The 27,540-nt window shown below is 40.0% G+C and overlaps 1 protein-coding gene and 1 long non-coding RNA gene across 16 annotated transcripts in view; both read left to right on the top strand.

Annotated features, from left to right (window-relative positions):
• The window catches only part of BACH1 (BTB domain and CNC homolog 1), a 57,400-nt gene extending 43,976 nt beyond the window's left edge, over positions 1-13,424 (top strand). For all 6 annotated transcript variants that reach the window (XM_008267170.4, XM_002716782.5, XM_008267171.4 and 3 more), the window contains one exon: positions 9,544-13,424. In XM_008267170.4, coding sequence (XP_008265392.3) covers positions 9,544-9,978 — 435 coding nt within the window. In that variant the 3' untranslated portion in view covers positions 9,979-13,424. The remainder of the gene's footprint in view (positions 1-9,543) is intronic.
• A 3,207-nt stretch (positions 13,425-16,631) lies between these two features.
• Positions 16,632-27,540, top strand: part of LOC127494001 (uncharacterized) — a 184,676-nt gene continuing 173,767 nt past the window's right edge. For all 10 annotated transcript variants that reach the window (XR_011387744.1, XR_011387738.1, XR_011387746.1 and 7 more), the window contains exon 1: positions 16,632-16,770. This is a non-coding gene — a long non-coding RNA (uncharacterized lncRNA). The remainder of the gene's footprint in view (positions 16,771-27,540) is intronic.

Here is a 27,540-nt window from a genome sequence, read left to right as displayed (position 1 = left end):
CCTTATGGGATGCTGACGCCGCGACGGAGGATCACCTAGTGCGCCACGGCGTTGGCCCCTATATGATCTCTTTAACACTTAAATCCTATCTATGTGTTCACTTTTACACTTAAAATGCTAACTTTAACAATTAAGATGGCATTTTTACCATCAATTTTTATGGGATTTGGAGTCCCATGACACGTTTTGAAAATGTGCCCTTAGAAGTAAGTCAGTAGGACTGTATGCAGGACTATACAGCTTTATCGTTACAAACTTCCTCCTCCCTATTTTATTCCCCCTCTTATTTTTTTCTGAGATCTATTTTCAACTGACTTTATGTATATATGATTAACTCTGTTAAGCCGCTGGGAGGGAAGGAAGGACTGGGTGAGTTCAAGATATAGTATGAAGAAGAGATAAGAAAAAAAAAAATTAAAAAAAAAAAAAACTGTTCCCGGACAGTCAAGATGAGGGGCTGTTCAAGTCATTGTTTTTCAGAGTGTCAGTTTCACTTCTACAGCTTCCATTCTAGGTGCTCTATTCTCAAAAATCAGGGAGAACATACGGTATTTGTCCCTTTGGGACTGGCTTATTTCATTAAGTGTGAAGTTTTCCAGATTGATCATTATGTTGCAAATGAATGGATATAATTTTTTTTTACTGCTGTGTAGTATTCCATAGTGTAGATATCCCATAATTTCTTTATCCACTGTTTGGTTGATGGGCATTTAGGTTGACTCCATTCTTAGCTGTTGTGAATTGAGCTGCAATAAACATTGAAGTTAAGATAGCTCTTCAGTTTACTGATTCATTTCCCTTGGGTAAATTCCCAGGAGTGGGATAGCTGGGTCATATGGTAGGCCTATCTTTAGATTTTTGAGGTATCTCTATACTGTCTTCCATAGTGGCTTTACCAGTTTACATTCCCATCAAGAGTGGATTAGGGTACCTTTTTCCCGCATCCTCTCCAGCGTTTGTTGTTTGTTGATGCCTGTATGAGAGCCATTCTAACTAGGGGGAGGTAAAATCTCATTGTAGTTTTGATTTGCATTTCCCTGACAGCTAGTGATCCTAAACATTTTTTCATGTGTCTTTTGGCCTTTTGATTTCCTTTTTTTTTTTTTTTTTTTAAAAGATTTATTTATTTATTTGAAAGAGTTACGCAGGAGTGAAGGAGAGGCAGAGAGAGGTCTTCCATCCATTGGTTCAATCCCCAATTGACTGCAGTGGTGGAATTGTGTCAGTCTGAAACTAGGAGCCAGGAGCTTCTTCCAGGTCTCCCACGTGAGTGCAGAGGCCCAAGGACTTAGGCCATCTTCTACTGCTTTCCCAGGCCATAGCAGAGAGCTGGATTGGAAGTGGAGCAGCCGTTACTTGAACTGGTGCCCATATGGGATATTGGCACTGCAGGCAGCAGCATTTCCAGAGTACAGCTTATGGATTACAATGGCTTTCCCCCACCATAGCTTCCCTCCCATCCACAACCCTCCCCTTTCCCACTCCCTCTCCCCTTCCATTCACATCAAGATTCATTTTCAATTCTCTGTAAACAGAAGATCAGTTTAGTATATATTAAGTAAAGATTTCAACAGTTTGCACACACATAGAAACACAAAGTGAAAAATACTGTTTGAGTACTCGTTATAGCATTAAATCACAATGTACAGCACATTAAGGACAGAGATCCTACATGAAGAGTAAGTGCACAATGACTCCTGTTGTTGACTTAATAAATTGACAGTCTTGTATATGGCATCAGTAATCATCCTAGGCTCTTGTCATGAGTTACCAAGGCTATGGAAGCCTTTTGAGTTCACCGACTCTGATCATATTTAGACAAGGTCATAGTCAAAGTGGAAGTTCTTTCCTCCCTTCAGAGAAAGGTACCTCCTTCTTTGATGACCTGTTCTTTCCACTGGGATCTCACTCGCGGAGATCTTTCATTTAGTTTTTTTTTTTTTTTTTTTTTTTTTTTTTTTTTTTTTTTTTTTCCTGCTGGAGTGTCTTGGCTTTCCATGCCTGAAATCCTCTGATGGGCTTTTCAGCCAGATCCACATGCCTTAACGGCTGATTCTGAGGCCAGAGTGGCAGATTTCTTAACTGGGTTTGTTTTGTTGTTGTGAAGTTTCTTGATCTCTTTGTAGATTTTGGTTATTAATCCTTTATCATTTGCATAGTTTGCAAATTATTTCTCCCATTCTGTCAGTTTCCTCCTTACTTTCTTGACTGTTTCCTTTGCCATACAGAAGCTTCTCTCAATTTGAAGTAATTCCATTTGTTTCTTTTGGCTTTTACTGCCTGTGCCTCTGGGGTCTTTTCCAAGAAGTCTTTGCCTGTGCCTATGTTCTCTAATAATCTGATGGTGTCGGGTCATAGATTTGAATCTTTAATCCTTGTTGAGTGGATTTTTGTGTAAGGTGTAAGGTAGGGGTCTTGCTTCATACTTCTGCGTGTGGAAATCCAGTTTTCCCAGCACCATTTGTTGAATAGACTGTCCTTGTTCTAATAATTGGTTTTAGATTCTTGATCAAATATAAGTTGGTTGTAGATGTTTGGATTAATTTCTGGTGTTTCTATTCTGTTTCATTGGTCTATCCATCTATTTCGGTACTAGTTACCATGCTGTTTTTATTATAACTGCCCTGTAGTATGTCTTGAAATTGGTATTGTGCTGCCTTTGGCTCTGTTTTTGTTGTACAAGATTGCTTTAGCTATTCGAGGTCTCCTGTGTCTCCATATGAATTTCAGCATCATTTTTTCCAGGTCTGAGAAGAATGTCTTTGGTATTTTGATTGGTATCACATTGAATCTGTAAATTGCTCTTGGAAGAATGGACATTTTGAAAATACTGATTCTTATCAGTTGGATAGTTTGCAAATATTTTCTCTCATTCTGTTGGTTGCCCCTTCAGTTTGCTGAGTGTTTCTTTTGCAGTACAAAAGCTTTTCAATTGATGTATTCCCATTTGCCAATTTTGGCTTTGATTGCCTATGCTTCTGGGGTCTTTTCCAAGTAATCTTTCACAGGGACCATCTTTTACCCACTGTGCCACAGTGCTGGCCCCCAATTTTTAAGAAAAAGGTTTATTTTATTTATTTGAAAGGCAGAGTTGGAAATACAGTGGGGGCTGAGGGGATGGGAATCTTCCCACTGGATTGCTTCCCAAATGGCTGCAACAGTCGCAATTGGACTAGGCTGAAGCCATGAGCCAGGAACTCCATCTAGGTCTCCCATGTGGGTATAAGTGGGCTATCTTCTGCTGACTTCCCAGGCGCATTAGGAGGGACCTGAATTGGAAGTGGAGCAGCTGGGACATATGGAATGTCGGCGTCATAGGCAGTGGTTGAACTCACTGTGCCACAGTGCCAACCCCAAGTCTGACCATTTTTAAAAAGGAGAATAACTTTTTGAAGAATCAAAGCCAGATTTCTCATAAAACATCCCACATTTAATATTTGTCTTATTGTTTCCTCATGGCTTTATTTTACTCATTCTTTTTCCCTTTATTTCATGTATATTGGGAAATGTTTGGGTTGTTTGATTGAGATTAAACATTCACTAAATCCTGTGTATATTGCATCAGCTGGGTTAGGTACACAGTATCAGGGTGTCCCACTTAAGGCAGTAGTAATTGCCAGATTTCTTCATTTTTGAAGTTATGTTTTTGCCATTGTAATTGAATCATTAGGCACTTTGTGAATATCCTGTTCCCCCATATTCCTACTTCATTCGGTTTTACATTTGGGATTAGTGATTTTTGTGATTTTTGTCATTCCACTTACATTTGATAGTTGACATTCCTGTTTAAAAAGAATTCCTTTCTCTTTTTCTTTTCTGCCACCACCCTGTAGTGTTACTATAACTTCTCTCCTGCTGCAACCCTCCCAACTCTTGGTCCCTCTCCCATTCCATTCACATCAAGATTCATTTTCAATTATCTTTATATACAGAAGATCAATTTAGTATATATTAAGTAAATATTTCAACAGTTCGCACCCACACAGAACATAATTGTGTGTTAATTACAGAGTTCAACCAATAGTATTAAGTAGAACAAATAAAATACTAAAAGGTATAAATTATTAAGTTGTACATCAGTAGTCAGGACAAGGGCCGATCAAGTCACTGTTTCTCGTAGTGTCCATTTCACTTCAGCAGGTTTCCTTTTTGGTGCTTAGTTAGTTGGGCTCACAGATTAATTTTTCTAATTCACTTTGTTAGACTCAATGATAATGATTGGTCTTTCTGATGTTGACTTTTCCAAAATTGGCCAGGGAGAACACTTTAAACCAACTGCTCTCCTTTTGACAAGAGCTCATCAAAGCTTCTGTGCCATCTAGCATCTGTGCCAGGCTCACCTTGTACCTCTTTGTCTCAAGATTTAGAATCATTGATTTCTCCAAAACTTTTTGTTTTCTTTTAGCAGATTATGGATTGCTACTTCTGGGCCTTTACCCTGATAGAGCTAGGAAATACATGTGCCTGAATGTGAGTTTACTCATTATGTACCTGTCAAGCTTCAGTAAATGAAAGAGAAATGTCAGAAATCATCACAAGTTTATGTAGATATTTCTAGTCCAGATTTAGCAGTGTAAAGGTCATTATTATTATTATTTTTTTTTTTTTGACAGGCAGAGTTAGACAGAGACAGACAGAGAGAAAGACCTTCCTTTTTCTGTTGGTTCACCCCCAAGTGGCTGCTACGGCCGGCGAGTTGCAGCCAGCGCGCTGCACTGATCCAAAGCCAGGAACCAGGTGCTTTCTCCTGGTCTCCCATGCGGGTGCAGGGCCCAAGGACCTGGGCCATCCTCCACTGCACTCCCGGGCCACAGCAGAGAGCTGGACTGAAAGAGGAGCAACCAGGACAGAATCCGGCGCCCCAACCGGGACTAGAACCCAGGGTGCCGGAGCCGCAGCTGCGGCACTGGCTCGGTCATTACTTCTTTAGTATGTTTTTTCTTACTGTTTACAGAGAAAATCTTGGCTCCAATTATATTAGTATATTATGTGGCTTTCTGAGGTATATATAAATATATATGTAATAGTCACAAAATAACAATCATTACTGTTAACAATAAGTAGAGGGGCCCGCACTGAGGTACAGCGGGTTAACGCCCTGGCCTGAAGCGCTGGCATCCCATAAGGTGCCGGTTGGAGACCTGGCTGCTCTACTTCCGATCCAACTCTCTGCTATGGCCTGGGAAAGCAATAGAAGATGGGTCTCCCGCGTGGGAGACCCAGAAGAAGCACCTGGCTCCTGGCTTCGGATTGGTGCAGCTTCGGCCGTTGCGGCCAATTGGGGAGTGAACTATCGGATGTAAGACCTCTCTCTCTCTCTTGCTCTCTCTCTCTCTGCCTCTCCTCTCTGTGTAACTCTTTCAAATAAATAAATAAATCTTAAAAAAAGTGAATAAAATTTAAGGTTTATTTGCCTTTTTGTCCTTAAATATATCCCAGAGTATAGAAGTTTAATAAAGTTATTTGAAATAATTTTTTGTTATCAGTTTGATAGAGAATTTGTTTCTGTTTATATTACTGGGATTTACTATCTTTAAATTTTTAATTTTTGACTATTTAAAACATTTATGTGTTTTAAAAGTTACAATTTTTTTTAAAGATTTATGTATTTATTTGAGAGACAGAGTTACAGACAGAGGGAGAGACAGAAAGAAGTCTTCCATCCATTTGTTCACTCCCCAGATGGCTGCAATGCATGGAACTAGGCCAATCTGAAGCTAGGAGACAAGAGCTTCTTCTAGGTGTCCCACATGGGTGCAATGGTCCAAGCACTTGGACCATCTTCCACTGCTTACCTAGGCCATCAACAGGTAGCCAGATCGGAAGTGGAGCAGCCAGGACTCGAACCAGTACTTATATGAGATGCCAGCACAGCAGGTGGATGCTTAACCTACTGCTTCAAGTGCTGGTCTCATATGTTTTTTTAAGAAAACTCCAAAGTCTTGCTTCCATCCTCTCCTTATACTTTTAATGACTACTTCCTGGATGTAATTATTTTCATTCATTTCTGGATTTTTTTCCATGTGTTTCTTTCCTAGAAACAAGTTAGTATTTTATGTATATTATTCTTTCTGCTACATAGAAGTGTTTTATATTCATAGTTCTGTTTGACTCTTCATTGGGATTGACTGCTGGTAGATACTTTCTCTAAGTCAGAGAAGTAACTTTTTTATAGCTCTAAGCTATTTTCTCAGTGTTCAGTTGTGGCTGTAGTAGTTTATTCAGATCAGTTTCTTATTGTTAGATGTTTGGGATGCTGCAGTGAATAGTTTTATATGTTATTTTCCTGTCTTTAAGTAGTTGCATATTTAGGATAAAATCCTAGATGTGGGATCACTGGGTCAAGAGTGAATAGATACCATGTTAGATATTAATGATTTCCCTTCTATGGAATAATTGCTCCATTTGCTTCTCCACCATTAGTTTATGTGTCTGCCTACAGCCTCAGTGAAGAGTTTGTTGTCAGATTTTTTTCCTCAGTCTGGTACTGAAGATTGATATATGATAATTTCTTTTATAATCTCTCCTATTAGAAGAATTGAACATTTTTGCTTGTTTTTAAGAGCCATTTGTGAATTTCCCTGGACTGTCAAGAGGTTTTGTGTTGTCATAAATGACATTTTCTAGTAGTGTGTACTCCTTACCTAAAATAAATTGTCACTGTTGTCTGGCTCTTTTGGTATGTTCTTTATCTCTGTTAGGTGAATTGAATTCAAAATAATTTTTGAAAACTTCATATATTTGAATGAGCAATGTAAACTAGCTGTTCAAAATGTGGATTTAGATGTAGTTATTTTGTTAGCATAAAATGCAGAATGGCAACAGGATGCCAGTTTTATTTTTCTTGATAGATTTGTGATTAAAGATAAAGGACTTCCAATGAAAATTAAAGTATATGCTAGAAATAGGTAACAGAACACTGGTAGTGTGTATGTTTGGGAGATATCTTTACTGATCATATTATGAAGTGATTAAGTTTAATTAGTCTATTTAACTATTAAGTTGACTGCCATAATAATAAATTTCTATTTTTAAAATTTGAGTGATATAGAAACATCAACTGGATACCTAGTAATGTAGCCATATACAAGTTAAAGTGCACAGGAACTGGGGGCCAGCTTTGTGGCATAGAAGGTAAAGCTGCTGCCTGTGACACACTGGCACCCTAAATGGGTGCCGGTTCAAGTCCTGGCTGTTCCACTCTCATCCAGCTCTCTACTAATGTACCTGGGAAAGCAGCAGAAGATGGCCCAAGTGCTTGGGCCCCTGCATCCATTTGGGAGACCCATATAAAGCTCCTGGCTTCGGCCTAGCCCAGCCCTGGCTGTTGTGGCCATTTGGGGAGTGAACCAGTGTATAGAAGATCTGTCTCTCTCCTTCTGTCTTTGTAATTCTGTCTTTCAAATAAATAAATAAGTCTTTATTAAAAAGAAGTATACAGGAACTGATGGGAGCATTTAATTTATAGAAACCATTATAGTAGAGTTTCAGGGCTGTACCTGTTTGCCTTAGTTGTAGTGAGGATGCAGCAAGCCATCTGGTGTGGAACATACTTAAAAAATGATGTCCTTTCTTAGTGGAGGATAGAGGATTGAGAATATTTAAAAATCAAATGCATACTTATATAAAGCTGCAGAAATTATGAAATATTTGCAATTTTCATAGTATCTAAGTTAATTAGTAGTTCTAGTTTCTGAAGGAAGTTTGATCATTATTTTGCATAACTATATAATCAGCAGTTAAAATTTTATTTATTGCTGTTCAGAAAAGATTCATCCTAACTTTTAGAGGAATCCATGCCTACATATTTCTGTGACAGAAGGAAGTTACCTCTTATTATTACTTTTTTTTTTGGAAGTTTCATTTCCATCTTCATTTGGGTTAGTTTATGAGAGGCTATAAAATGAAAGGGTGCTGATTGCATTAAACTTGTTTTTTCCCAGGATGAGTTGTAGTAGGTGCTGTTCTTGCCTTCCTTGAACCTACAGATTCATTTTATCAGAACATTACAACTGAAAAACTTGGCATAAAAGGAAAAGAAAGTGTACTGACTGAGCATGCGTCTTGCTGCACACATGTGCTTACGCACTACTCATTCTGGACTTATACCTATTTCTTTTGAAACAAAACTATTGTATAAAAATCTAAACAAATCCAATTTTCTTTGCAATGTAAAATGTTTATCCTTTGCATATTTTCTCAAAATATTATATGACTTTAAATAATTTTAAACTACCAATAACTGGATTCATACATAATTTTTTAAGAATACTTTTGTCTGAAATCATAATAGGGCTTCTTTAAGTACATAAAGAGTTCTGTTTATACTTTTAGCTGTTTTAGAGTCAGAAGAAACTCTAAAAGATGGTAGTTATAGATTAGCACTATGAAATTACCCATCTCAGTGTAAACTTGCAACTTCAACTCTCCTGTAAGAGCAAGCAGAACAAGACTGCTGACTTGCCAAGAGAATTGTCAAAAATTGCGCAAGAGAAACCTTTGACCTTCTATCAGCGTTTATTTACTTTTATCTTATAACTTGATGATTTGGTTTCCTAGTTTATAAGAGATTGGAATCACTAAGATGATAAAATAGGAAGGATGAGGTAGTGTGATGATTCAAAAAGTTACACTATCAGCAACTGTAAGTGACATGGACAGAAAGGAAACTTGAACAGTTCTATGGTAGGCTTTCTTAGGGGGTAACATCTAAAAATTATAGTAAGAAATACAAATTCTATGGTAGGCTTTCTTAGGGGGTAACATTTAAAAATTATACTAAGAAATACAATAGTTAACAAACACTGAATTACTTCCTTCTCCAGGCCCAGTTTTTTCACACTTTAGTAATTCTTTCTCTGAACATGTTGAACTTTTAGTCTCATCTATAAAATGGGTTTAATATTAACAGAATCATTGTGTGGATTATATGCTGAGATTGTATATTTGAAAACGTTAAGTACAATGTCTAGTACAAAATAACTGCAAAAAAAGTTATTCATAGAATCTTGCGATGATTTGAGCCTCAGTAGTTAAGCTGTGTTCATTGAAGTTATGCTTTTATAATCAGATCCCATCAAAAATGTTATTCATACTGAGTTATCTGTAGTCTGCAAATTCGGAATGCTCTAAAAACTATGAAAGTTTGTCACAAACTCTTTTGGCCAAAAGACTGACCTGAACTAATTACATAGAATCTTTATTCTACTTTGTGCGTTATTTGATATTTTTATTTTACTTAGAAATGTAAAAATGTTTGATAGTAGGTTGTTGCCTCAGAATGGCTAATGGGATTATTTGTATACCCTTACTATCTTTCTAAAAATCTGAAAAATTCGGAATTCCAAGATGAATCTGTCTCCAAGGGTTTTGGATAATTAATTGTGGACTTTTGGCATTTAATATATATTTGGATTAACTTGAAAAATTCCATGTGGTCTTTCTTAGTGAGAAGACACTGTAAATATTGAATGTTTGATCACCTTAAAATATTGATTGAGCTAATAACCATAGTCATTATTTTATCTTCCCCTTGTTTCACAGCAAAATGAAAAGGAGAGCTTGTTGAAGGAAAGAGATCACATTTTGTCAACTCTGGGTGAGACAAAGCAGAACCTAACTGGACTCTGCCAGCAAGTCTGTAAAGAAGCAGCTCTAAGTCAAGAACAAATACAGATACTTGCCAAGTACTCAGCCTCAGATTGCCCACTTTCATTTTTAATTTCTGAAAAAGAAAAAAGTACTTCTGATGGTGAACATGCATTACCATCAATTTTTAGCTTATCTGATGGGCGTCCAGCTGTGTTGCCTCCCAGTGGGAGAGTGAATAGTGAGCCTGGTGTTGTACGGGGGCAGGAGTCTCAGCAGACTCCCACAGCCATCTCTGAGCAAGCCGGGCTTGTGGAACAGTGTCGTCAGAGTAGTGGGATCTCAGATTTCTGTCAGCAGATGACTGATAAATGTACAACTGATGAGTAAATTTGTATTCATTTCATTCAGATCATCTAATTTTCTGTGGAAGTTTTGGCATTGTCTTGAAAGCCTACTATGGCCATCTGTCACCAATGTTGTTTTTTCCCCTAGTAGTTTGCCATAAGAGAATTTCTCTTAAGTCAACCCTGATTTCTCCTTGATTTCCACAGCAATGGAGACACAGAAATGATTTGCCTCCAGGATACTGAAAAATCACATGTGAAAATGTAGCAGGCCTTTAAAACTCATATTTTAAGCAATAACTATAGTAATAACTCTTCCCAGTATTTAAAATATCAGTTTAACAGCTGCAAACTTCTGCAGATAGATTCTACCAAAGAAGTGGCTTGCAAAAGTTTAAAAGAAAATTTCACTGGAATCAATGTTAATAGAATTATTTTATTCAGAAATACTGTGTCAGCTTATTGGAAATATATGTGTACATCTGCAGTCTTGCCTGAATGCTAGAGCTTTGCTCTTCAGCTCTAAGACCAGAGGTTGTGTGGACTTCATTGTGACTCCTAAGCCACACAGAGAAGATTTAGTAAACAAGGTTGGCCTAAGGTGGGGGCTTCTGCTCCTCTTCTATTTCAGTTGTAGAATTTTTGGCTGCATAACAATATATAAGTGTCATTTCCCCTCTTTTTTTCTCCCTTTATATAGTCTCTACCATATTTTTACGCATGGTAAATTTTCCTTTTCCTGATAATAATGACTTATGATGGAGTTACCTGAGTAGATGTACTGGCAGAATTATCATGGGCTCCCTGGAATTTGGGAGACCTTCCCAACCTACAGGGCTGTTTACTTTCCCATCATAGATTAAGAATGCGAGAAAACCAGGCATCAAGGGGAAAGAAATTGCCTACATTTACTTGGAGTTCAGTTCATTTTTCATCCCACTTTTTAAATCCTGTGGTTTACTTATAAAAAGCATAATTTTAGTTAAAAGTGTATTTATAACAGCTCTGCCATTTTTTGAAAAAAGGTTGAAACTATCTTGTTGCCCTATGAGTTTGCACTTAGAAACCAGGTTTAATCCTTACTGTCTTTCCCGAATTTAAAATTAACCTAAGCACCTGTCTCATAATATTTTGCAGTACTTCTTAGCTATTCTGGAATTGTAGACATGTTCAAAACTCAAATGAAAACTATGGATCTGCTCAGCAGTTAAAAATAAATTGAATGTAGAAATGGAGCATCCCTAATCTGAGAAATCTCTGAAATGTTCCAAAATTTGAAACTTTTGAGTGCTGACATGGTAACACAAGTGGAACATCCACAGCTGACCTCAGTGTTATGGGTCATTGTCAAAATGCAAGTACACTAAAAACATTTTTTAAAATTGCCTTCAAGCTATGTGTATAAGATCTATATGAGATCATAAATGAATTTCGTGTTTAGACAAGGGTCTCATCCTCAAGATATCTTATATATATATAAGATATATATGCAAATATTCCAAAATCCAAAACACTTCTGGTCCTAACCATTTCAGATAAGGGATATTCAACCTATATTCACATTTGTAGAAACGTTTGCAGAACCCAGTTTTAAAGTGTACAAAATTAGTTCATCATGTTTGGAACAGAAAGTACTTTGTTTCTCCAAGACCAGATACCTGAAAGAGCTATTACTACAGACTGCATCCTCTGTCTGTGAAGAGCCTGAGTAGCTAAACTGGGAGATCACCACCCATCTTATATGAATGAGTCAGAAGCAAGTAGACCTTTGCTGTGAGAATATGTGGGGACCACTCTTAATGTTTCAGAATAATCTGTCAGTTGTTAGCTTTTCTCATCAGGGTGTGGGTATGGAAAGATACTGCTTATTTTTTTAGTAGTTTGTATGTTATCTCTGTTCTTGACTTAGTTGTAAGAGAGACTTAGTTGGGATTATTTTCTGGAGACTTTCATAAGTACACTCAATTTTTCAGGGAAAATAATTCTAAGATAATGTATCCCATACTACAAAACAATTGTAAATATCTGGATGTAGATCTAGGTATCCTCATTAACTGTTTCTTTTATCCTTGTAGTTTGAAATTTCAACTTCATGATATAAGACAATATAAAACTTCTGGTTTACAAAATGTAAAATCTATACAAGCCAATAGAATCCTTGATTTCCTACCTCATTGTATCTCAGCTCTCTGTCGTATCAGTTTGTGTATGTGCAAATGTCAAATAATTGGCTAAATTTTAATTGCTACTGTAAATATTTGCTTTGAAAGGTGGTTACTTAGTATTTTATGATAAAACCTAGTTGTCTCCAGAATTTATAATTTTTAAGGCACTTGGTTTAAATTTCTCTCTACTATAAAAAGTTTAGCATTAAGGGTTTATTTTAATGATATCTGATTATTGGCCACATGTAATATTTCTTAAAATTTAGCATTACTTTTAATAACCAGCATGTAATACAAATACCTACACTACCTCATACCTACATGATTTTCAAGTTGTAATATAGATGGACAGATAAAAAAGAATTTATCATTGTCTTTTGTCCACAAAGTGGGAAAGTTTTCTATATATTGCATAGCATTACACATTTTTGCCTATTTTAACTAACTTCTAGAGACTTTTTTTCTAAGAAAATTTCTTTCAAGGCAATATTTTTTCTTTGAGGCTGCCGAAGACAAATGACAGGATTATGTGTATACAGTGTATGCCTTTTCCTTCATGCAGAATCTTGAAACTATTGTTTTCAGTTTGTTTGTTGTATATTTACATGATCATTGTTCCTTATTTTATGAACTGACTTTCTCAGTGCTTGATAATTTTTAAAAAGCTGTTATGTCTGAGTCAGTAAAAAACATTATCTTAAAATTGCTTCTCTTATTTGCATTCTGTAGCTAGAGCAAAACTTTTTTAAATTGTTATATTCAAAACAAATGTGGATATAATCTTGGTTCTCCATCTGTAAGTTTTATAACAATTTATGATAGCTTAATGCTTAACCAGTTTTGATGCAGTAGATGATATAGGTTTGCATGTGGACACAGCCATGTTAACAACTTGGAAAAAAAAACAACAGATGGCAATGTTAAAATGAATTCTCAGGTGAACTTATTTTCAGTTCTGGAACATCTATTTTGAATTTGTAAATATTTTAAATGTTTTATTAAGGCATGTAATAAACTATTCTTGAAACCTGTTGGGTAGAATGAAAATTTAAAGCCATAATGGTAAAAGATGGCATTACTGATTGTAAAATAAATAAATAACATTATTGATTTTTTGTATCTTTCATAAAATAATTTTCTAACAATGCAATAAAACCACTAAAGTTGTATATTCATATCCTGTTAAGACCATGTTTCATTGAAAGTATACCTTCATACTATTTAATTTACATTTTCTTCCTAATTTGCTTAGTAGCAAAACTGTTAGATGTTGGTCGTAAATTGACAGTTAAATAAAATTCTCTTAAAATTGCTTCTAATTGAATATGGTTGTATATTCCATTTCCATATTTTCACCTCTTAATGAATTTATTAATCTTAATCATTTGCTCAGTAATCAGTGTGACTATGACTTTGCTGGGAGAAAATCTTTCATTAGTGGATTATCATGCCTGAAAAAAATATTTCTAGCACTTCAGTATTAATTTAGGTGGCTTAAAGTTTAGCATTGCTTCTGATTTACTTAATATCAGCCTTTAAGTGTATTATCTCCATCAGTCATTACTTTTTAAAGAATTATTTGCTGAGTCAACTGTAATGTGCTGCATTCACTTTCTAATCAGGCCCTTGTAACCAAGCTTTGAACAGCTGTTTAGTGCAATGATCATCCAGGACATGGTCTTCTGGTGTAGTAATGGTGATTCTGAGCTGAGGACAATTTTGCTGCCTTTTTGGAAATTCCCAGAGATGCCCCATAAATAGGGAGGGCAGAATATAGGATATGGCATCCAGTTGCCAGATACCAGGGATGCTGCCAAACATCCTACCAAACACAGGACAACCCTTAATAGAAAGAATTACCCACCTGAGATGTCAGAGCCAAAGTAGACCAGTAATGGAATCAAGATGAAATTAAAATGCTTAGTGATATAAGGCAGTGTCATAGCCATGAATTGAAAGGAGGAGTAAGAAAAATCAAAGATTTCTGTCTAAGTAGGAGAAGGATGATCTCTGGAAAGAAGAGGTCAACCTGTGCAAATCAGCTTGGAATGGTGTGGAATAGAGAGAGGTTATGTCACATGGGGTGGATGGGCCTAGCTTAGACTAAGTTCTGTGAGGGAAGACAGGCCCCAGACAGTGTTCTTGTCTTGTGTGTCTCAGCATCTTGCATATTGCCCTGCATATACAATTGTTGGATTACTTCAAAGCATTTTTGGAAAAATGGAATTAAAGAATGTTTATTTTGTTACAGACTTTTGAAATCAGTGTTTTTTTTTTTCATAATATGCATTTGCCATGAATGCTTTGAAGACCCCTTGTTTGCAAGAATTTTTTTTTTTTCATCAAAATGAACTTTTAATTCCATTTTCCATGAACTTTTTGAAGTACCTGAAGTCAGACTCAAAGCTTTAAGGACAGAAATATCAATTAGTAGTTGTTGAGGTTTCTGATGGAGGCGAATAATAATACCCTTTTGCTCGATAGTGTTTTAAACTATTTGAAAATAAAAAGGCAGTCGTTATAGACTGCTTTGCTGGTGGAGGCCAGGTGGAAACCATGACTTTCTTGCGGTAAAGGCGAGTGAATTTTTCTAGAGGTGCGTTCTGGAGGAGCAGAGCCTACGAAGGAACAGAAAAGATGTACACTCTACAGAGTTGGTAAATACCAAGACCAGGAAGGGTACCCATTCAAGTATGCAAAGTCACTTATAAAATTCAGTGGTCAGTCAAAGACCACCTCCCCATCACCCATGGGAATAAGGAGACAGGCTGGCCTGGAGAGTGTACAGGGGAAATCCTATTCCTGGAGACAGAAGTTAAGAGAAGGGTATTCCTCTTTGACATTACTGGGAATTTAAATTCATTCCCTGGAAGCGTTGGCCTTAGCCATTGCCTCCCTGCTGGGCCAGGGCTGTCACTAATCACCTTGGGGAAAAGAGAGCGGTTTCCAAAGACAGACTGTGCTTACTTGTATGAGGCTGCTTCCCAGGATCAACCTCTGGGGCTATAATCTCTGGGGCTATCAGTAGATGGTAAATATTTGGTCTGTGAGCAGGCTCTAAAAATGGATCTAACAATGTACTAGTTAGTAAATTTAAAGGCCACTCTGTACCAATAACCTAAAATTAATTCCTTATTCTATTTCCCATGCTGAATTCCCTCCTACCTCTTTGTCCACTACAAAAGGACAGAGGTTCTGTCTTCAGATTTAATTCTGACATGGGAAAATTCCCTTAAGAAAATGCCTGAAGGTAGATCCAGTGATAACCCAAATTTTAATAGAAGTCCTCTCATATTCAACTTCTATGGCAAAAAGCAGGACAAAAATTTAATAATAACAGACATTAATCAACTTGCCCACACATTATGAAAAATAGATACAAACTTTGTCTGCCAGATTTCTGTCTGGATCAGCTTTGACCAGAGGATTTCTTTTTGCCTTGATAGGGTTGAAATTCTTTGAGGCTGACTGTTCCCGTGGAGCTCCAAAGGATCTAGGTTCAAGATTAAATTACTGATTCTGAAGAGGTAGTCACAAAAATTATTACAGCCTTGACCCCATAACACTTATTTCAAAATAAGCCAATTCCCAGGCATTACCCCAGACAATACTAGAGTTTCTGAACTTGATACCTAATGCTGTCAAAGACATGGTAGAAACTCAGTGATTTCTGAAGAAAAAGAAAGTCTTGGTTTCATTTTGCCAAAGATGCCAGTGTGCCAACAGCTTGTGTTCTTAATCTCTTTGGGAGGACTCTTAGAAAAGTATTAATTTTGGTCTTATGCATTGTTACTAGGGGACTTCACCTTTGCCTGATGAGCTAGCTCACTTTTCTCCTTCCAATGCATTTCTGGCACTCAGGACTGATTGAGTGAGGGCTCCCTCTAGGGGCTTTGAGTCCACATTCCTGTGCATAGTCACTTCTCAGGCCTGAGCCCCCAGTGAATGTTTAGTCCTAAGGAAGTTTGCTTCTAGGGATGGTTTCTCATTTTTGTGGATTTGAAACCGTTTTGCTTATTATTTCCTGAGATTAATAAGCTGTGTGGGTTCTTGCCACGCATTCAGAGAAAAATTCTGAATACTGGCTCAAATAGACCAGACCACGTGGTAAGTTTTAAGGATTTTATTCAGTGAGAGAAATGCGTAGGAGAGTGAGGGCTTTATCTAATGGACAAAAAGTCTGGAAGTTAAGTTAGGATCCATACCACACAGAGAGCAGGCCTAGAGCCAGCCTTGTGCAACAAGCATGCAGGCAGGGAAAATGGGGAGTGGGTGGCCCAAAGGCCACATGCCCTGAAGGCATGGGCAGTAAGGGCAACAAAGGACAATGAGGGGGAAAAAGGGCCGGGTCCACTGTGTTCCAGGCCCTTTATCCACTTCCAAAGGGGAGTGGTTACATAGCCTGATTGGCAGGTGGGCATACAGGTGGGGTCAGGAAGGGGGATGAGATCACAAACAGGCATGGTTGAGGGCATGGTCTTTCAGCTCACAAATTAATCAAATTTTATCCTGTCTGCCTGTCTACATCAGATTTAAGCAGCACAAGTTCAGCTGCAGAAGAGCCACGTGGTTCCAGGGCTGGTGTCCACTGTTCCCTCCTCAGGCTAAATTGCAGAATGGAATTTTGGGCAGCCCGTGTGGCCTGGGCTACACTGGCCTGGCAATACCAGGTAAGAGGTAGAACTATGCAAACACTCCTATAGCACACTGGAACCCAGATGCTGTGAAAATAGTTGAAAAGCAGCACATCCTATTCTGCGGTGTCCTCTCCAACATCAGCAGCTCAGTCTTAGAAGAAAGGGTCCAGTGGTAGAAGGCAGCTCAAACACTGCCGCAGCTTCCAGTGGAAAAGGACACTTCATCACAATTGTGCTTCTTGTGCACAATTGACTCATGCCATCTTGACCCCACTCTCTAAGGCCTCTGGCAGTATATGGGGGTGTGTTTGTGGTAGGGGGATTTTTATGAATTGGGTTTAAGATCACAGCTAATTGACTTCAGAAAGTGGGTGATGACTGATAAGCATTAAGGGCAAGCTGACCCAAGGATATTCAATCTACGTGTCTCGGATGACACTGTGTTCCTTGGCCACTGAGGACTTTAAGTGCTGTGTTTTAAGAGTGTGATGTTTCCTAGGATAACTACTGTAATGATTGGTGATTGACTTGCTTTCAAAAATAAGTGACACAAATGCTATGATAATCTTGTGTATGTCTTATTCTTAGCATGGAGTTACGTTAGACTCTTGGCATTGGGCCAATACAACTTCTAAATCTCTATAGGGATTGTACTGTCCCTGTGAGAGGCAGCCTACACTTCTGAGGTTCCAGTGCTCTTGTGCTTAAAGTTGCCTACTGAATCTTTTCAAAGGCCCACAGAGGGCATTTGGGGCTCTACAGAAAGTTGTATTTGGTGGCTGAGACTCTATAAGCCACAGTAGTCATCCAGGTGCACAGACTGGCCTAACACCTCTCACCTAGGCCAACTTCACTGCTTTGTAAACCAATCTGGCCTACCACAAGGCTCCACATGCAACCAAACTTAAAATGCTCACAGTGTTACCAGATTTAAGGGGTCCATCCACTTCGGGTATTGCCGGTTAGTCAGCCCCAAGCAAGAGTTGCTCAGAGGGAACCTTTATTTGCTTGTGATAAGTGAAGGAGACAGTGGGAGGGTCTAATTTCTTCAAGAAATTGCCTCCCTGAGAAGCAATTTGTGGTGTTTTTATATCCAGAGTTATGGGAGTGTCCAAGATGTAACACAAGAGGAGAGGGAAGGAGTTCCCTGCTCATCTATGTAAGAACTTAGAACTTCATACATTGTGTGTTTAGCAAATGGTGGCAATCTCCTACCCTAGGTGGAGAATTTAATACTGCAGTGTTTAACTTAGGCCAGGAATATCTGACACAAACTGCTGACATTCAGTTTTTTTTTTTTTTTAAGATTAATTTATTTGTTTGAAAGGCAGAGTTACAGAGAGACAGAGGCAGAGAAAGAGGGGCTTTCCATCTGCTGATTCACACCCCAGATGGCTGCAATGGCCAGAGCCAGGAGATTCTTCTGGGTCTCCCGTGTGGGTGCAGGGGCCCTAGGACCTGGACCATCCTTTACTGCTTTCCTAGGCCATACTGGAGAGCTGGATCAGGAGTGGAGCAGCTGGGACTCAAACTGGCACCCATATAGGATGCCAGCACTTCCAATGGGGGCTTTACCTGCTACGCCACAGCGCCTCCCTGACATTGAGTTTTAACTACTCTTTATTTGTGATGGTCTCTGTGGTGTTGCAAGATAAGCTCTCCTGGAATGTTGTCTGAAAAACAAGTTCAGAGTTCAGATTCTCTGCTTTGTTCCAGTGCCTAATCCTACATTCTTGTCTACAGCCAGATTCTCATCTATGCATACTTTTTTCATATTGTTTTGAAGCCGTCATTTGCTTGAATTTAAATTTTTTAAATCAAACTTGCCTTTTTTAAAACAAAGATTTATTAATTTGAAAGAGTTACACATAGAGAAGGAAAGGCAGAGAGAGAGAGAGAGAGAGAGGGAGGGAGGGAGGGAGGGAGGGAGGGAGAAAGGGAGAAAGGTCTTCTATCCGCTGGTTTACACCCAGATGACTGCAATGGCCAGAGCTGCACCCATCCAAAGCCAGGAGCCAGGAGCTTCTTCTAGGTCTCCCACATGGGTGCAGGGGCCCAAGGACTTGGCCTATCTTCTACTACTTTCCCAGGTCATAGCAGAGAGCTGAATCACATATGGAGCAGCTGGGACTTGAACTGGCACCCATATGGGATGTTGGCATTACAGATGGTGGCTTTACCCACTATGCCACAGCGCCAGCTCTTAACTTGCCTTTTAGTTTTATTTTTATGAGACTTTGAAGTTCCTTTGTATATGTTACTGCTCAAATTCTATTCATCTGATTTTTCAATATCTGTAAATAACATCCTCCAAGTAGTAGGTTTTCAAAGGAATGTTTCATATTCCTTTCGTAGGTTATGAATAATTAGAGAAATAAAGGAAACATAATAGGAAACAAAATAAAACCTCAGCTGCTAATAAAAGAGTATATTTGATTGGGAGCACGGTGCACACTCCCTAGTTAGACAAGTTGCTCTTATAGCTTTCTATAGCTAGAAGGAAGTAACTTCTCCCTCCTCTGGCTGTTAGTCAGCTTTTCATGTCTGTAACTAAACAGCCAAGGCAAGCTACTAATGAAGAAAGTTTTATTTTGGCTCATGGTTTTGGCGATTCATAGTCCAAGATCAGGCAAACCTGTTGGTTTGGCTTTCTCATAAGGCAGGAGGCTGGCGATTTTTGGGTAGCCAAGTAAGGTTCATATGGGCCAGCTAGGAAGAGAGAAGAGAGATTTTCTTTAAGCACAGCATCACCTATTCTGTCTCTGCTCTTGGCAGCTGATGGTGAGGAGGAGCAGAGTGTAACATGCTGTTATGAGACAGGTGTATCCCGAGAGGAAGAATGTGCTAGGCAGAAAACACCAGTTATTCTCAAATTTGTCAGCTAAATCTCTACCTCTCCAGAAATGGAGTAAACACAGAGGTTAAGAGAAGATCTCTGAGGACCAGAGCACGAGCGGTTAAGGGAAGAATATCGACAAGAATTATGTGTAGGCAGGGAGTCTGAGGCTTCAAAAAGTTTGCAGGAAGAAATAGCCATGAATCTGCCCCCTCCTGTCACCCTTGGTGGGAATCTGGGTTTGGGTTTGCCAAGTGTTAACCTTGTACTTAACTGCAAACCCTTCTTTTTCCTCTCCCTCATCTCATTGTTATCTACATTGTTCTTGATGTACAGAAGACAAAGATCATGGAAAAGGTTTTAGAAATTGAGTACAACACATTCCTTTTCCATCTGAACATGGCCCTCTTCAGTATGTGCTGTTTCCCTTCTATCCTCTTAGTTTACTTTTTATCAGTGTCCATAAAACCAGCAGTTTCCTAAACAGTTAATGTCCTTCTTTCAGGAGACTGGACTCAAATAATTTTCTAGATACTACCTTGATACACAGGTTTCTAATGTGATATTGATCTCTTCTGAGAAGATCCCGTTAACTCAGAGCACTACTAAATATTAAACTATCCATTATAATTTAGTTGTTTAAAGGCATACCTCTTTGGTCCATTTAAGAAACTTAATAGTATTTTTGCATTGGGCTGTAGAGAATCTCTTTATGAAATAAACATATTTATGTTTTGCTTGATTGGATTTAAATGATAGCCTTAGGCACTCAGCAAAAGACTTATTAATAGTACCTTAATTTTTTTAAAGATTATTTATTTGAAAGAATTACAGAGAGGCAGAGGCAGAGAGAGAGGTCTTCCATCTACTGGTTCACTCCCCAGATGGCTGCAATGGCCAGGGCTGGGCCAGTCTGAAGCCAGGATCCAAGAGCTTCTTCCAGGTCGCTCACATGGGTGTAGGGTCCCAAGGACTTGAGTCATCTTCAACTGCTTTCCCAGGCTATAGCCGAGAGTTGGATTGGAAGTGGAGCAGCTGGGTGTTGAGCCAGTGCCCATATGGGATGGCGGCTTTACTGGATATGCCACAGCGCTGGCCCCAAGTTTTTTTTTAACTGATGAAAAAATTTGTTGAGCAACATGATTTGGCCTCATCCTGAATTTTTTAAAATTAATTTATTTGAGTTACATCTCCTATCTGCTGCTTTGTTCCCCAAATACCTGCAACAACTCCTGGCAGAGGTAGAAACATGACCCAGGACTCAATGCAGGTCTCCCATGTGGTTGGGAGGGACTCGATATCTTGAACCATCACTACTGACTTCCAGTGTCTGCATTAGCAGGAAGCTGGAGTCAGGAGCAGAATATGGGTACTGAACTCAGGCTCTCTGATAGTGGACATTGGCATCCTAACTGGTGTCTTAAGCACTAAGATATGCCTACCCCAGTCCTACCTCTTAATCTGATTTTCAAAAGATCTCATCTACTGTACTCTGCATCTGACATTTGACAGATCTGTTTTGGGGATCTAGAAAATACAGTCTTTCAAGAGATCATCCATACCACTCCTCCGAGTTTCAGAATCTGCTCTGTCAGCTCTGTTTTGGCTACACAAATTAATGAGTAACATTTGGGAGAGAAGCTTGCTGTGGTATCAGTGGAGGAGTTTGAAATTGGCAGGAATGAGGGATGGAGCACATAGCTGCTAAGATAAGGTGGGGAACATTGGCTAGTAAAAGCACTTAATAGACTGGTCTTGTGTTTACTGAGGTTTGGAAGAGCAGACAGCTGTCAGCATGCTTAAAATAGGGTAAGTATGAAGTACAGACTTAAGGACTACAGGAATTGTACAAACTTAGATCATGGCTCAGGCACAGATCCAAGCCCTTTCAGTAAGGGGCTGAATGGTGGAATAGAAGGAACAAGAAACTAGAGTGAGACTTTGTTGTGAAGCCTGGTTTTGATGCTTATTCACTGTATAGCTAAATGAAATACTGAATTTTTCTCGGATATAGTTTCATTGTATATATGTTTTTCATACTGTGTCTTCTGGCTCTTGAGATCTACATCAAGAACGACTCAAACATCCATGCACACCTTTGTGAAAATTCAAATCAATTCATCACATATTTGTTGAGTGTTCTTAATTTGGGATGGTCGAGGATGCTGCGATTTCTGGAGGTTAAGTGTAAGTGTTAGAAGAATGGCAAACTAGGAGTCTCATGGTCACCCCATTCAAGGTGCCTGCTTCCATCAAATTTGTAAACACATCAATTGTCTGTGTGTGTTTTTTTTTTTTTTTTTTTTTTTTTTTTTTTTTTTTTTTTTTTTGACAGGCAGAGTGGATAGTGAGAGAAAGAGAGAAAGGTCTTCCTTTTTGCTGTTGGTTCTCCCTCCAATGGCCGCCGCGGCCGGCACATCACGCTGATCCGAAGCCAGGAGCCAGGTGCTTTTTCCTGGACTCCCATGCGGGTGCAGGGCCCAAGGACTTGGGCCATCCTCCACTGCACTCCCGGGCTATAGCAGAGAGCTGGCCTGGAAGAGGGGCAACCGGGATAGAATCCGGCGCCCCGACCGGGACTAGAACCCGGTGTGTCGGCGCCGCAAGGCGGAGGATTAGCCTATTGAGCCATGGCGCTGGCCAATCTGTGTTTTATACATTAATGATAGAGGCATTAAACTGAACCATTTTCTTTAGCTCTAACAAATAGACAAATAACTAATTCATTTATGCCTGACACTATACTTTTTTTAAAAAAGGTATCCTTTTTATTTATTTAGACATAGATAGCAGAGAGAGAGAGCGAACAAGCGAGCTTCCATCCACTGGTTCACTCCCCAGATGGCTACAGTATCCAAGGCTGAGCCTGGGGAAAGCCAGGAGCTTCATCCAGGTTTCCCATGTGTATGGCAGGGGTGCAAGGACTTGGGCTATCTTCTGCTGCTCTTCTCAGGCCATCATCAGGGAGCTAGATTGAAAGTGGGGCAGCCAGGAAACGAACTGGTGCCCATATAGGATGCCAGTATTGCAGGCAGAGACTTCAACCACTACACCAGAAAATCGACCCCAGCACTGTTCTTGTTTGAGTAAGTAGGCTTTATTGAAAACTGGGGGAATACTGCATTTATATTAAACAGCATAGACAGCTTCAAAGGCAACACTGTTAGGTAACCCTGTCTTGAGATCTCTCCCTCCCATTGGGACATTTTTTCAGACTGCCCAGTATTATGTTGTCTTAGCCTCATGTCATCCTCTTGCTTCTTGATTCCCTCCTTTCATGGACCCTAGGAGTTCTACTTTCTGTTCTCTGTAAAACCTGGAGCAGCTAAACTTTCCTCAGTAGCAGCCTCTGAGGTTAGCTTTCAACCATCTTCATTTATAAATCCACCCAAGGAGCTTGGCAGAACAAGGTCGTTTCATGGAGCAGGATCTGCCTGATCTAGAAAACATCTTGTTCACTCATTGAAAAAATATCTATTAATCCCCAGGAAGGGTTACCTTAGAGAAAGAGAAAGACAAACATAAGTTCCTTCTCTGAGTTTATGTTCTAATTGAGATAGATGAACAACAAATGAAAGTATAAAATGTATGATATACTCATATTTGACAGTGAAAAGCAATATAAGAAAAATAAGCATGAAGTGGGCATTGTGGCCACCGCTTAGGATGCCTATTTTACATATTTAAGTGCCTGGGTTCAGGTCCCACCTCTGCCTCCAATCCCATATTTATGTTAATGTGCACCCTGGGAGGCAACAGATGATGGCTCGAGTAATTGGGTTCCTGACACCCATGTGAGACACCAGAATGGAGTTTCTGGTTCATGGCTTTGGCCTGCCTAGCCCTGGTTGTTGTGGGTGTTTGGGGAGTGAACTAGCCTATGGAAGTTCTGTCCCTTCCTCTCTTTTCCTCTTTCTCTGTCACTCTGGCTTTCAAATAAAAAATAACATAAAAAAAAGAAAAGAAGGATGGGGGTTTTAATTTTAAGCAGAATGGGAGATCTTACTAAGAAGGTGACATTTGAATAAAGAACTAAAGTGGAGATAGTGTAGTTTTAATTGGTCATGTCTTGCAAATTATTATCACCTAAATTATAAGTAGACAAAGTGATAGTTTTGCCTGGTTGTAGTAAAAGTTAAGTGACACTATGGAGAAATTTCTATTAGAAGGTCCAGTTTAGTCTTTTTTTTTTTTGATAGGCAGAGTGGACAGTGAGAGAGAGAGACAGAGAGAAAGGTCTTCCTTTGCCGTTGGTTCACCCTCTAATGGCCGCTGCGGCCGGCACACCGCGCTGATCCGATGGCAGGAGCCAGGTGCTTCTCCTGGTCTCCCATGGGGTGCAGAGCCCAAGGACTTGGGCCATCCTCCACTGCACTCCCTGGCCACAGCAGAGAGCTGGCCTGGAAGAGGGGCAACCGGGATAGAATCCGGCACCCCGACTGGGACTAGAACCCGGTGTGCCGGCGCCGCAAGGCAGAGGATTAGCCTAGTGAGCCATGGCGCCGGCCCAGTTTAGTCTTATTAAGTAGAACAATATCAACCAATATAATACCCATTATCCATATGTAACTAATTTGATTTATATATCAAATGAAATAATATTAAAAATTCAGTTTGTCAGTTTCATTAGCCACATTTCAGGCGGTTAATAACCACATGTGGGGTCTGGCACTGTGGTATAGCGGGTAAAGCTGATGGCATCCGATATGGGTGTCCATTCGTGCCTTGGTTGCTCCACTTCCAATCCAGCTCCCTACTAATGGCCTGGGGAAAGCAGTGAAGATGGCCCAAGTGCTTGGGCCCCTTCTATCCATGTAGGAGACCTGGAAGAACCTCCTGGATCCTGGTTTTGGCCTGGCCCAGCCCTGGCTGTTGTGGCCATCTAGGGAGTAAACCAATGGATGGAAGATCTCTCTCTGTCTCTCCCTCTTTCTATAACTCTGACTTTCCAACATGTAAATAAATCCTTTAAAAAAAAAGTATTGTCAACAAAGATACACACAAGACTTATTCAGGTGGCCAAATTAGATTTTGATTAGACCATCTTTGCTCTCCAAATTATGTGAGAGCTCTTGATTCATTGTGGGACTAGATTCTTTCAGGTAAATCCCTAAGAGTAAAGAGTACACTATCGAGGGGCAGCTTCTGGTCATACAAGTCAAATGAAGGACTTCTGAGAGAGCCCCTTATAGAGATTACTCATTCTGTCTTATAAATTATATCCACTTCACCTTCTAGGTCTTGTGGCTCCCGGACAAGCCCCAGAACATGGGCATGTTATAATCATTTGGGAGGGAGAGGAAGCTCACATCTCATTCCTGGCTGCATGTGTTTGAGCTGCACAAACTTGTATGCTTCCCTTTGCTGCTCTGGGGGGCAAGTAGGAAAAGGGTTTTAGGGCAAATTTTATGTGTTCCTAAGAATTTGGAAGGGGGTCTGTGTGAACTGTGAGGTGCTGTTTTCTCATGGAGAAATCCAATGGTAGGGAGCCTAGCTAAACTGCCCTTGAGTACAGGCTGAGGAAGGAAAGTAGCAGGGATATAGCCTGTTCTGTTACTTGTGGCCGCCCTAGAGGTGCCCACATTGGTGCCAAGTGTATGACACAGGGATTAGAAGGCTAAGGCCATATATGCCCCTGCCTTCAAGACTAAGAACAATGTGTATGTTTATACAGTAAAGGGCAAGAGTCTAGGTGGAATAATAGTTGTCTGATGTCACTTGCAAGGTTGCTTCACCCATGTCCCTAAGGAGTCCCTTAGAAGCTCATAAATACACCTCTGAGACAGGTTGCCCTTGGACAAAAAGGATCATCGGAAAAGAGAAAGAAGTAATGGCCCATGGGAAGGAGGAATGCAGAGTCATGAGAGTGAGAGAAGAGACCATGTGCTTGTTCTTTGGGGCCAGATCCAGAGCTATGAGATCAAGCAGGTGAAGTTAATGCGGTTCACAAAACAGGATGAGTAGGATCCCTTGTCCAAAAGGGGCAGGTGCTACTCAACTGTTGACATTAGCTGCAATGCAATTCCAGTGTTACCAGATCTTAGAGTTTTCAAAAGAAGCCAGCTGCTGGATTTTCAGGTGAAGCTCTTCAATTTTCAAAAATAGTACATATTTAAAACATATTCTTTCTGGGTTTTTGGATACTTGAAAATAATCTATTTTTTGTAGTTAAAAACAGTGACAAAATTTTGAGGTTTTCTCACACTCCCTGCCAAGTGATTGGGAAGGGCCATTGGCAAATTATCTATCAGAAGTGGTGGAAAAACCAAACCATGACTGGACTGCATCTTCTGAGTTTGGCCCACTGAATATACCAAGTATGTATATAATCTACAGGCTTATTTTTTATTTCAATCTCCAGTGTATATAGTGAAGCAATTGCCTATAAAACATCTACATTTCTTTCCCCATTTCCCAGTGAGGTATCTCCCAATCTCTCTCTAATGAGGCTGGTTTCTTAAATGAATTTTCTAATGATCCTGTCCTCTTATTCGTTTAGATATCTACCATATAGCACAGAATATTGGTGACATTTTAGGTTATTTGACATTCCTCCCATTAATAGGTAGGATCGATGTCCCCTCTCTCTTTTGTTTTTTAAAGATTTATTTGTAAGGGGCTAGCGCCGTGGCTCACTTGGTTAATCCTCTGCCTGCGGCGCCAGCATCCCATATGGGCACCGGGTTCTAGTCCTGGTTGCTCCTCTGCCAGCCCAGCTATCTGCTGTGGCCTGAGAAGGCAGTGGAGGATGGCCCAAGTGCTTGGGCTCTTACACCCACGTGGGAGATCAGGAGGAAGCACCTGGCTCCTGGCTTTGGATCGGCGCAGCGCCAGCTGTGGTGGCCATTTGGGGGAGTGAACCAACGTAAGGAAGACCTTTCTTTCTGTCTCTCTCTCTCACTGTCTATAACTCTACCTGTCAAAAAAAAAGATTTTTTATTTGAAAGACAGAATTACAAAGAGCAAAGAGGCAGAGAGAGAGAGAGAAAGAGAGAGGTCTTTTATCCACTGGTTCACTCCCCAGATGGCCATAAATAGCTGGAGCTGTGCTAATCCAAAGCCAGGAGCCAGGAGCCTCCTTCCGATCTCCCACGCTGGAGCAAACACCAAAGGCCTTGGGCCATCTACTGCTTTCCCAGAACATAGCAGAGAGCTGGATCAGAAGTGGAGCTGCCAGCATTAGAACTGATGCCCATATAGCATTGCAGTCAACAGCCTTACCCACTATTCCACAGCACCAGTCCCACAATGTGACTTCTGAGGCTAGATTATAAAAAGCAGTGCTACTTTAACCTATTCTCACCCCCAGAATCATCATGAACAAGTCCAACTACCCTGAATACATCAGGCTCTAAGAAAGCCCATGTCACATGGAAAGAACACATGTTGTGTCTCCGGTCTCCCATTGACAGTGTCAGCAGATGTCAACTCTCAGGTCTTCCCAGATAGTGTCAGACATGTGAATTTTCTTATAAAAAGGGGAAGAAAATATAACTCTTTCTCTCTCTGCCATATTAAGACATAGTGAGGGCTGGCGCCGTGGCTCAATAGGCTAATCCTCCGCCTGCGGCGCTGGCACACAGGGTTCTAGTCCCGGTTGGGGCGCCGGATTCTGTCCCGGTTGCCCCTCTTCCAGGCCAGCCCTCTGCTGTGGCCCAGGAGTGCAGTGAAGGATGGCCCAAGTGCTTGGGCCCTGCACCCCATGGGAGACCAGGAGAAGCACCTGGCTCCTGGCTTCGGATCAGCGCTATGCGCCGGCCACAGTGGTCATTGGAGGGTGAACCAACGGCAAAAGGAAAACCTTTCTCTCTGTCTCTCTCTCTCTCACTATCCACTATGCCTGTTAAAAAAAAAAAAAAGACATAGTGAGAAGGCTTCTGTCTACAAACTGGGAAGAGAGCCCTCACCAAGACCTGAATTTGCTGGCATCTTGATCTTAAACTTCTCAGCCCCCAGAAGCATGAGAA

The sequence above is a fragment of the Oryctolagus cuniculus genome, chromosome 4, assembly GCF_964237555.1.
Source record: "Oryctolagus cuniculus chromosome 4, mOryCun1.1, whole genome shotgun sequence".
In the NCBI taxonomy this organism is placed as follows: Eukaryota; Metazoa; Chordata; class Mammalia; order Lagomorpha; family Leporidae; genus Oryctolagus; species Oryctolagus cuniculus.
Note: the sequence above shows the minus strand (reverse complement) of the source record. Positions and strands in the feature narration are given on the sequence as shown.